The sequence below is a fragment of the Pseudonaja textilis genome, chromosome 1 (genome assembly GCF_049901715.1).
Source record: "Pseudonaja textilis isolate UNSWEBS1 chromosome 1, rPseTex1.2, whole genome shotgun sequence".
Taxonomy (NCBI): domain Eukaryota; kingdom Metazoa; phylum Chordata; class Lepidosauria; order Squamata; family Elapidae; genus Pseudonaja; species Pseudonaja textilis.
In genome coordinates, this window is record NC_141990.1 from 221,667,847 (window position 1) to 221,679,924 (window position 12,078).

The 12,078-nt window shown below is 39.9% G+C and overlaps 1 protein-coding gene across 3 annotated transcripts in view; it reads right to left on the reverse strand.

Moving 5' to 3' along the window:
* The window catches only part of ABCB6 (ATP binding cassette subfamily B member 6 (LAN blood group)), a 36,837-nt gene that overhangs the window by 8,510 nt on the left and 16,249 nt on the right, over window positions 1-12,078 (reverse strand). For all 3 annotated transcript variants that reach the window (XM_026708015.2, XM_087920595.1, XM_087920594.1), the window contains exons 5-13: window positions 10,849-10,941; window positions 10,055-10,247; window positions 9,764-9,885; window positions 7,102-7,211; window positions 6,702-6,767; window positions 4,584-4,709; window positions 2,210-2,286; window positions 956-1,019; window positions 296-381 (exon numbers count right to left, since the gene is read on the reverse strand). In XM_026708015.2, coding sequence (XP_026563800.2) covers window positions 296-381; window positions 956-1,019; window positions 2,210-2,286; window positions 4,584-4,709; window positions 6,702-6,767; window positions 7,102-7,211; window positions 9,764-9,885; window positions 10,055-10,247; window positions 10,849-10,941 — 937 coding nt within the window. The remainder of the gene's footprint in view (window positions 1-295; window positions 382-955; window positions 1,020-2,209; window positions 2,287-4,583; window positions 4,710-6,701; window positions 6,768-7,101; window positions 7,212-9,763; window positions 9,886-10,054; window positions 10,248-10,848; window positions 10,942-12,078) is intronic.

Below are 12,078 nucleotides of genomic sequence, written 5' to 3' on the forward strand. Positions count from 1 at the left end.
AAACAACTTTCAGGAAAGGTCCCTATCTTTCGCACTGATCATAATTCAGAAAGGAGACACAAAACATGTTTATTTCTGAGCTTCTATCTTGCCCAGAGTTGGAAAGCTTTAATGAGATAGCATATGACCCATATTCATATTGTCACCATTACTATTCTTTCTCTTTCTTAAATTCACTGAGTACCTATTCTCCATGTGACCTGTCTACCATTGGAAAGATGTTGTTCAACCCTTCTTTTTCAGATTAACATGCAATTTTGTCACCATCAATACTACTATTTCCTTCTCTACTCACCCTTCTGTGTAGCCAAAATGGACATTTTCAAATTCCACACGTCCTGAGAGAAATCGAAGATCTCCAGCACCTGGTTCATCCTTCACCTACAAGTTAACACATCTGTGACATTTCTGTATTCAGATCCTGGCTGGCTAAGTTGACAGAGGCAGGAAGATTTGTCTCAGTGGCCAAGAAGTTGCTCTTGGAAGCCATTTATAGTACAGAAGTGCCACCCCTGAGGTAGAACCCTTGTTTTTCAGGCACAACCTTCAGTTTGTAGCAGTTGCAATAATAAAAGCTAGATAGCATATGGTAAGAAAGGCTTCTTTTGGAAGTTCTGGACAGTTGCCACCATAGTAGAAGTCTAATCTGGAACTTTACATTTGTATGTTCCAGGGATACATCTTGGAGAGGATACAGACTCTAAGGGTGGCATGCCTAAATGCCAGTATTATGATTAAAAATTACTAGTCTGAAAATAGAAAATGTTATCCTGGCTAACTCAAATATGGCTATTAAAAAAAAGTTACAATAGTGGCCAAACTAGGATATATCCTGAAAATTAATTAGGTTCTCTTGTAGTTTATAATGTATGGGTTGTAATAAACAATGAAGGGAAAATAAGCGGATCCACTCTAATCTGATATGCTGATTCTCCAGAGGTATGATCTGCCTTACCTCCTGTTCCTCGCTGAAGAGCTCAAACATATTCTCCATGTCAATAAATGAGGACTGGATCATTCTGGAAGGGAAAAGCAGACGCTCCATTGCACCAAAGGTATGAAGGTTTCAGAAAAGAAAAGGGAGTGAAGCAGACAAGTACTTATATCTCAATACAGCAACCTTTTATACCTTAAGCATGAACACAAACGCCATCATTCCCAGATTTTTAATACATGTTCACATAGTAAGTTATCTCACACCTTTTTAAAAATCTCTTTCATAGCGGAAGTGTAAAGGAGAGGGCAAATTAAATAATTACAAATAAACTTTTTTAAAAAATGAAATTGACCTATAATTCCCAGGGCTGAGTTTTATTTTTCAAATCTGAGCTCAACTTTCTAGGCATGTGAAATTTTAACGATAATTCCTTTCATTGCTAGACGTAGAATTCATGCAAAAGGAATTATTATAAGAAGGAAATATTTGTACTTGAATAGAACAAAATATACTATTTAATACTTTTCCATGACATGATTATTTTTCAATAACCAACTTTGTATTTTGTTAATTATCAAGGTTCTTCCCTATATTGATTAAACAATTAGCCCACTACAAAAAAAGCTGAAGTACAAGGGAAACATTCATTTGTTCTTATTTCAGTTGTGGTATAACTCAAGGCAAGGATTCAACCTTGCCTGCAATATAGTGTATTCTGTTGAGTTTTCTTTCCTACAAGAGTATAATCTGAAATTTTAAAATAAGTCTACATTTCAGTAATTAGTTTAATTCCTCTTTTACGTCAAGTATCACATAAATGGATACGTTTCTATTTGCTGCCAGTCTCTGTATAAAAGTGTTAGACAAACACTATTCACAAGAGTCATGATGGGCACAAAATAGATTGAATGCCAGGTGATCTGAAGTAGATTGAGCTAGGTGGCTATATGAGTTTGTCAACAAATAAACAAAAAGCCTGAATGCATTGTTCCTCAATTCTTATACCATTCATCTGAGGTACTCATCTAACCTGATCCCTGTTCTGTTTATTGCTGCTGTAGGTATTATTATTAGATTCAGATGAATAGTTCTTTTCTTGTTATAGGGAAATTGAAATCTGAGAAATGAGATATGATGCTCTGCTTGGAGCAGGCTGTAAATCGATAACAATATAAACCCAGTTTACTTCCCCAAGTTCATAAACTTGCTTCTCTTTGTATCACCCCAAATGGCTAATAAATATACAAAGCAGTTGCCTAGCAATGAAATTACCTGTAATATGTGCCAAACCAATTCAGTGGAGTATACAGCTGAATAATGTATGTGCCAAAGAGAACATAATCGCCTACCTGGAAGAAATAGGAAGAATATATCCATTTTTGCTATAACAATTGTCCCTCCCAAACAGTACATCCAATAGGGAGTTTTCAAATTCAGATGAAGAATCCTGAAGATCAAGTGTCCAAGAGCCCTGTTACCTCCACTTCCCTTGCCTTTTGTTCAATGGAGGTGACTTATTTTTTACTTAAGTAGATTATAACTTTGAGATATTCAACATTTTTAAAAAAATCAAGGGGAAATGTCCTATTGATGTTCAGAGAATAGAAATAAAACATCAAATATGCTGAAGCACAGTGATTGACCTGAGATGATACCATGTGCAATATATAAATGTCTGCTGTTTGTTTAAAAAAAAAAACAATGAAGCCCCCCCTTTGAACGTATAAGCCTATTACAGAATGACTTACATATTTTCCATTTATCCAGCCTTGAGACTGCATAGGCTGAGTTTTCTAGACTAAGTTAAAGTTCAACTTGTATGACAATAAACAGTTATATCTAAGTTTTTCTGTCTTCTCCTTCTATCAATTAAATGGTAGATTTCTGTGTGTTCTAACATAGAGCTAATTTGAAGGACCAAGTTTCATATTTGGCGCAGTTTAAGGCATTGCCTTTCTACAGGTATTTAGGATCAAACTACATCTCTCAATCTGTTGTTGATACATGTGAAAGAAAAAAGATAAAGCTAACATTTCCATTGCAGTGTGATGTCAAGAAAGGCAGGAAAGCAGGAAGGAATTTACCAGTTAAATCAACTTTAAGTTTCTGTTCCAAATCTTTTAGATTGCAGATGGAGGCTTATATGTCTCATATTAGGGAACAGTTTAGGCTAGCAACTTTTTTTTCCTGACTTGCTTCTGTGAAAGGATGTGAGGAAAAGAGGAAATGTGTGAATTTTTGTCTAGAGCTGTGATGTAAATTAACAACCTACAATCTAACACAAGTGGAAACCAGGTTGAAAATTATTCATGCCTGGAAGTAATAGAGTTTTTAACTTTGTACATTACTCAGAGTCACCTATGTGAGATGGGTGGCTATATAATTAATTTATTAAGAAAGAAAGAAAGAAAGAAAGAAAGAAAGAAAGAAAGAAAGAAAGAAAGAAAGAAAGAAAGAAAGAAAGAAAGATCTTTTCCATGATGTTTGGCCTCTTGTAAGCAACTCCAACACAGCATGATCAATGGTCAATCACAGAAGAAACACAAGTTCTTCATCACTTACTAATATTTTTCAGAGAGGAAAGAGAGGTAAAATAATTCCTTCCTGGAACCCCAAATGATGTTTCAAACTAGGCTGATGATAAAACTGTTATACCTGCAGCATTCCTCGCAACAAAAATTAATTGGAGCAGCGTGGTTTAATAACTCCCAGGTTTTTGTTTTGTTTTGATTAGCATTTAATCAAGCTTAGTTTGCCTGCAATTCATACTCGACACATTTCCCTCAATTTAGATCTGAAAGTGCCAGCCATGTTACATTCCGTACTTCTCCACGACCTCCTCTGGTTTTAAAAAGTGCCTCCTGTCCCTCAGTTTGCACTCCATGTGGGGAATGTTTTCACATCTGGAGTACAAACCCAAAACATCCTGGTTTCTTTCTTCTGATGTTTGTGGAAACCAGTTCCCATTTGGCAAGGCCCACCCCACTCTCCTGCTTAGATCTCTTAATTGGTGACAAATCTTTTCCAGCTTGGCCTCTTGTTTGCAAAAGCTTTTGTTCTCAGAGGTCCTATTCTCCAGTTGGTTTTGTTTTAATCTTCTCTGCCCTTAGCTGCCCATTTTTCTCAGCATGACCAGAGACTTACCTTCAAATCTCACTGTCTTAAATTCAGAAAACACTACTTTATAGAATACTACAAAGACTTTTGTCCATCAGCCACACAACTAAATTTAAAGACATTCAGCAATTACTTTCATATTTTTATGTGGCAAGTTCTTCCAGCTATTGAGTTACTAGAGCATTCCTGCTTTTCATGGGACTTTGCACCTTGTCCCAAGACTACCACTAAGTGTTAGGCAGAGAAACCTAGCGCGGCTGTATTTCACGCCTGTATTTCAAACAGGTCAACTGCTGTTTCTTTACAAGCAGAAATATGTAGAAACTGCTCAGTGTTTAACTACAGACATTTAAAAACTTAATAAGTTTTGTGAAGATGCACAGCAATGGTCTAAAAACTTCTTAACTCATGGCAAATCATTCACGAAGCCTGATGCGGTAAGGACAAGTTGTAGACTGGTTCTCGTTTCAGATTCTCAATACAGAGAGAGACCCAAAGCACTTCCAGTATGCAGTCAGCGAGAACTTACATAGAGCTTCCTCTTAATCACATAAGAAGCACATAGGAGGGATCCAGCCAGCAGCCCCACACCAATCACCAGATTCTGTGTCTGATTTAACAGGGCCAGAGAGGCATTCACTTTCCATTCTGCAACCTACCAAAAGAAAAGGAAGAAGAAAAAATCCTTCTTATTTCCATATTGGATCTCTCTTTGACGAGCTTCTATCCATTGTTTCTTGTCCTGCCCTCAGGTCCTATGGAGAATAAATCAACCCCCTCTTCCATGTGACAGCCCTTCAAGTATTGGAAGACACCTGTCAGATCTCCCCCAACAAAGATCTCCCTCTTTGTTAGCCCTTAGCCATTCATCATGAAATCTAGCTTCCAGACCCCTTATCAACTTTGTTGTCTTCTCTGCCTTCTTTCTAGGGCCTCAGCATCTTTTTTGCATCATGGGGACAAGAACTGGATGCAGTATTCCAAGGTGGCCTCACTAGTGGAGTGTAGAGCAGTACTATCACTGTCTGTGACCTCGATGCTATCCTTCTGCTGATGTAGCTTAGGACTGGGTTTGCTTTTCTGGGAGCTGCAGTACACTGTTAGTTCATACTTAAGTGGTAGTCCATCAGGACTAATTAGGATATTTTTATATAAAACTATATAAAATATTTGACTTGTGATCAATTACCATGCCCTGGAAAGCTAAAACAGGACATAATGATTATTCTTGCTCTAAATAAAAAGAAAATTCTGCAGCCTACAGAAATTGTTCAACAGAATTTGCACTCTCTAGCCTCCACATCGGAGACCAATGAGGCATCTAGGAATGTACGAGTTATGTCTTCTTCATCCTTCTACAAGACAATTTAGATCAGCCACCCAATGCTTTTCTAGAATATTTCCTTCCTCTGGATATGCTCATTCTCCTATATACAGGATAGGTTTCTGAGTCTATCCAAACTCTCCACAATAGAAAATTCTGCCATGGCCTTGCTTGATTAGGCCTACAGAGTTTGGGCAGCATCTGAGCAGTTATATAGATAGTCCTCCACTTACTACCATTTGTTTAGTGACTGTTCGAAGTTACAACGGCACTGAAAAAAGTGACCTATGATAGGGGTGGGATCCAACAGGGTTAACTACCGGTTCGGTGATTTACGATGCGCTTCCCTGCACACTGCGTGCATGTCAATCTTTGTCAGCTTGCTGCCTGGACAGCTGAGTAGCGCTGTGTGCAGGGAAGCAGCGTTTGAAAAAGCACTTTTTTCCTGCTTTTTCAACTGCAGTTGTGCCTCACACGGCACCTGAGGTTGAAAAAGCAGGAAATAAAGGTCAGAAAAGAGCCCAGGCGGGCGGGTGGGCCAAAACAGCAGTAGACATAGAACCAGTTCTATGTCTGCTGCTCTTCAGAGCTACCGGTTCTACAGAGCCGGACAGAACCGGTAGAATCCCACCCCTGCTTATGATTGTTTTCCACACCTACGATCACTGAAGCATCCCCATAGTCACGTGATTAAAATTAGGTTGCTTAGCATCTGGTTCATATTTATGATGGTTGTGGTGTCCCAGGGTCTTGTGATCATCTTTTGCTATCTTCTGACAAGCAAAGCCAATGGGGGAGCCAGATTCACTTAACCACTTACTAATGTAACAACTGCAGTGATTCACTTAACGGTGGCAAGGAAGGTCATAAAATGGGGCAACATTCACTTAACGACCATAACCGAGCCCCAAATTTCAGCTGTTAAGTTGAGGAGTACCTGCTATTTACTAGCAGGCAGAGAGAATAATCTTTAACAAACGTGCCAGCATTACAAAATTCCAGGAAATGTCTCCGGTTTGCCATGTCTTCAGTCTCCTTTGTTATGATGCTCTTACTGATTCCCTTCCTAGATGCTTATGTGCAATGCTTCTCACTTCCTTCCCCAAGAAAATTCTTTCCCTTCCACATTACTGTATGCATGTGCCCATACATGCAAACATAGGAGTATAGAGATGATAGAATGACAGACAGACAGACCTCTCTCCCTCCATTTTTGCTGGCACTGAAGAGAAACAGAAAAAGAAACTGACCAAAAACAACACAACCCCAACATTGCTTTATAACAGAAACAACTCCAAACATTGCATAAGGATCTTTCTATACCTGATATTTGACAATGGCACCATTGAAGCGTCTAGCCTCATAGTCCTCTGCATTGTAATACTTCACCTGCAAGAAATGAAACCAGGGACAGGTCAGTACAGAAATGATGTTCCCTACTCTAAGTCACCCAACTTTTATTCTAAGTCAACTCTTAACACACAAAGATATATTCATTAAACCTGGACGGGGATGGGGGGGGGGGGGGGGTGTTGAGCGTTAGATCAAAGAGGAAATTTCCCCCTCTAAGCAATAATGTGAAACTGAAGCAATTTCAAGCAACGCAGGGTGTGTGTGTGTGTGTGTGTGTGTGTGTGTGGAAGGCAGCCAGAATGGTTTGCTGCCACTCCTTGCGCTTCCTATTCCCACCCACCAGCTTATGGTAAGTGGAGGTCCTAAGTACCGTCTCAAAGTTGAGAAGTGAGTCAACAGCTCGAGATTTGGCATCATTGTCACGAAGATTCATGTCACGGCGGTACTTTGTTCGCCATTCAGTCAGCATTATAGTCAGTGCTACGTGGGGGAAAAAAAGAGGCTGACTATCACTATAACAAATTCACACAGGCATTATCAGAAATAGGATCTGATTCCTTCATTCCGACTCATAAGCAAAACTATTCAAAAAGCAGCAAAGAGAAAAGCATTTCTGAAAATTAAAATTATTTCAGTGCGTGTACTACTTCTTTCAACCTGACAGAGACATCTGAACAACCGGTAAGCAGTGGTATCTCCGACTTAGGGATGTTCAAATTGTTTTAACCTTGAAATAGGCATTCCTTTGTCCTAAACTCTGTCTTGAATGCAAGAGAAAATGAGACATTCTGTTTCACTTTGTCCGAGTGTTCAAATATCCTACGTTTTTTTTACAATAAAGACAATCCTATAACTATGAAGTTTTAGAGTACATTAATTAATAAAACATGGAATGTTCCCCTTCTGCTGTCAATAGTATGAGATACTGAATGGAGAAGAAGGTGGGGCTGAGGACAAGTAAACAAGTAAAATATTGCTTTTTCCTTAAAAAAATTATTTTTAGATAAGAACAAAATTGCTCCTTACTTGATACTAGACTGACTGTTTTAATTTTTTAATGTATTTCTCTGGGAAAGTCAATATTTCTGAATTATGATATTGTCCCTGTTTTTTTTTTCCTTTTGGGGCAGATTTCCAAAAATTATGTTATTTGCTTTGCAGATAGCCAAATGCAAAAGTATTCTGTGCATAGGCAAAAGATGCAGCCAAAAGTCTGTTTTTGATGTTGGTCCATTTTTTATGATCTATTCAGAAGCCAATGCATTGTAGCTACTGCTTGTCGCTGCACTCATGTTGTTTGTGCAGGCAAACTAAGGATTCCATTGTGTGAAATGGGAATTTAATTTGAACCAAGTTTTTTTTTTTTAAAAAAAAAAGATTTGCTGGTAAAAGGCAATGAATTATACTTGCACCTATCTTTGTGACTGTTGGATGAAATACAGAAAGTCACGGGCATCTTTCACTTCCATTCACATTTCTCATTATTTCCTATGTTTGCACAGTCACAAGGTTTTTTACTTTTGTCCTATATGAAGACAATCCATTAAAACAGTTTAAACAAGCATTCTGAATGGGACACATTTATTTTAAGTCAAGAGTAAAACCATTCTCCTCCCCATTTCGTTTCCATTTCCCATTTAGGAATGAGTAGCTAAACAGGGCCTTCTACTCTGACTTGCGAAAGAGGATTTCATGCAAACTTACCAAATATCTATTTATTTATTCATTCATTGAATTTATATTGCCACCTATTGGCTCATGGCGACTCATGGCGGCTCACAGAATATAAAACCACATTTAAAACAATAAAAACTAACAAAAATAATCAAATAAATTAATATAGTACAATATAACAAAATCACCCTTCCCAACTACACTCCTCCCCCTGCCCCGGCAATAGCAGATCACACGAGCCATTTAATGGGCAATACATGCCATTAAAATATGCTCAATACATATAATTTACAGAGACACAATTAAATGGAAGATTGGACCAAGAGAAAATTTCTCATGCTTCTCTCAAAAGAGAAAGATATGTTGGTGGTTGAAGGGCTAAATTTTGAAAATTCATTGGGATTGGGGGAGAGAAATACTGAACTCCATAGGAGGCAGGACAACAACATTATGACATTACTTATTCAAGGATATTAGGGCATTTCATGGAGACTAGGTTTTGTGGTGACTTTAGTTACCTTGTAGCTTATATTTGATTTGGTTTTCTACCGAAAAATGACAAAGAACACCCAATCTTCCCTCCAGTTTTCAGCAGTTTTACTTGGTGACTGTAGGGGCTTTATGAACCACATGCCACTCATGGATTACCTACCCCTATTTTAATCACATCAGAACCAACAAGACAAATTAGTCATGCCTAATTTAAGTCCTACTGTGTTAAATTAGTCTCCAACAGACAAGAGTCTGAATCTATCTCAATGCAAAGTTAGCTTATGGTCTGAGATTTGCATAAGGTACTTTATGCCAGATCACAACAAAAAAGGATGTGCCTATGTCTGTCATACTACCTGTATAGCTTCCCTTCCTTTGCTTATGAGATCTGAGAGGAGTAGAAGAGATACAGAATTCTCTCCCAGGGCAGCTGAAGGTTAAAGAACTTCATCCTGGGTGTCATTTACCTTGCTAAAATGAGCCCCTGCTTGTTCAGCAATGTAAAAGCATATTCAGGGAGCAATTTGGATCAGTGTCTCAGCAGGAGCAGAGTTAAAATCCCTTTTAACTGTCTAGGTTGGGGACAGGATCAGGACTCCTTTTCTAAAACAGCCTCTCCTCCAAATATCTTGGCACCCTAACTCCAGAAGACCCAGCTATTCTGACCATTGGCCTTCATGGCTGGAGATTCTGGGTTCTAATTTCATCAATCGGGGAAAAACAGCATAAAGTGGGGGGGAGGACTTCTATTAAACTATAATTCCTAATTCCCTTAGGTCAGTACCACAGGCTTAATTCTGAAGACAATGGAAACTTTTCTCTGCCCCCCGCCCCCAACTGCTTGCCCCTGGCATCAAAACACTCACTGAGGTAAAGGCTCATGCAGAGGAAGATGATGAGGCCGAACCAGCCGCTGAAGGTAACGGCGAAATACACAATAGCAATTACAATATCAGCCACTGTGGGTAAGATGCTGAATATGATGTAACTGTGGGATGAGAGGATGGGAAACTAAGATCATACAGTGTACAACGGGCCACTTCCAAAACTCCCCCCCGCCCCCCCTCCTGGGGTGAGAAGGAGAAGAGCTGACTGCAGGAATCTCCAACAGCTGTTGTACACTGAGGGATTCCCACCAGTCAGACATGTCCGCATACCTGAGTAAGTTGTTGATGCTGCTAGTGCCTCGGTCAACACTGCGTAACACCTCGCCTGTCTTGCGCTCCAGGTGCCAGCGAAGAGACAGGTTATGGAGATGCCGGAGGAGCTCTACCTGGACTTCGCGGCTGGTGAACTGTTGCACGCGGATCCACAGAAAGGTGCGCATGTTGCTAATGAAGCCGGTTGTTCCTACAGCCAAGCATATGTATTTTTCTTTTGGTGCATGTGCTTTTTTGTTTCAGCTGAAAACCTGACTGCACTCCCAATACTTTGAACAGGAAGAATTCTTCCCTAATCTGGGGCCTGTCAGAAATAGTAGATTTCAATTGCTCAGAATCCCAAAACCATTTGGCCAAGTCTTGTCTCAGTCTTGTAATTCTCCAGCCACCGTGATCCATTTATATTTCCCCACAAATTCTTTTAATGAGAACAATCAACCAATGGAACAGAAGTTGCCCTCGGAAGTTGTGGGAGCGCCATCACTTGAGTCTTTCAAGAAGAGATTGGACTGCCATTTGTCAGAAATGGTGTGGGATTTCCCGCTTGGGCGCGGGGTTGGATTAGATGACCTACAAGGTCCCTTCCAACTCTGATTATCTGTTATCTGTTTATCTGTTATCTGTTTTAGCTACACAGGGGCTGAGCACGTAAGTGTTTAAAGCCTCCAACCGGGCAAGTTTATCAAGGTAATCAATGAAATGTCATACAGATGTTAAGGTGGGAGGATAGGCATCCCATAGCAACTTTCAGCCAATCCTATGCACCTTATAACTTTCACACAATAACTTACCTGCTCCTCCTCCCTGAAGGAACTTCAGGAATGCGTAGATGCCAATGGTCTGAAGTACTGTGTGCCAAGCCACTCTCTCTGTGAGGTCATCCACTAGAGGGTAGGAGGGCAACAGTTAATCCGAAAGCCACAATCCTTTAACCCAGGAGTAGGGAAATTTGGCTCTTTTGTCACTTATGGACTTCAACTCCCAGAATTTCTGAGTGAGCCATAAAAGATTTCCCATCCCTGGCCTACTGGTTTTTCAGTTGTGGGGGAAATCAATTTTTGACTTGAATGGGACTGTTTAATATACAAATGTAGGACATATAAAGAATATAAAGAATAGGGCATATAAAGAATGGGACATATAAAGAATATGTCCTACATTTGTATATTAAACAGTCCCATTCAAGTCAAAAATTGATTTCCCCCACAACTGAAAAACCAGTAGGCCAGGGATGGGGAACCTTTTATGGCTCACTCAGGAATTCTGGGAGTTGAAGTCCGTAAGTGATAGAAGAGCCAAGTTTCCCTACCCCTGCTTTAACCCTATTTATTTGCCTGTCCACAGCTAATCCCATCCACATACCCTTTGGCCATTATTCATAGATCAATGCCCGATTGCTCCTAATTGCTTTCTTTTGCATGCATAAAGCCACAGTTAGAAAAACTGCCTGGGAATGAAAGGAGTAACAGTTCAACTGTAGGGTGCCAGGTTGCTAGTTTGTGACTCAGGACTTCTGCCCTGCTTTCAGCATGAGGTTCCTCACCAACACTCCTTGGAATCCCCAGCACTGCCATGAGCAGGAGGGGTGAGAGGTGAGGGAGGCAAGATCAGAGCAGAAAAAAGAAATTCTGTGTTGTATACGCAACTAATGCCAGTGTTTTGGGGTTTTTTTGCTCCGCTTCTTCTATCCTATCCTCCAGCAAATTCTAATCTCAAGCCAGGCAGAATCATAACGGGGCCAGCCTCAGGCAATAAATCTCAAAACTGAGATGCTATGCCATCCAGCTCATGTCATAGCATGGCATGCTGGCCTGAGCGGTGCCAGAGTAGACTGCCATCACTAGATCAAGAAGAAGCTGGGCTAAAAACAGAAACACCCAGCAGTGCTTCTGAGAACCAGGAAAAAAAAAATAGCCCTACTAATGAATCTCTTCTGATAGGACAAATCTCTCTTGCGGAAAGAAAGGGTAACTACAATCCGGGCAGCTTAGGAGGTGTTTCTGTCAAGCTAGGATCTAAGA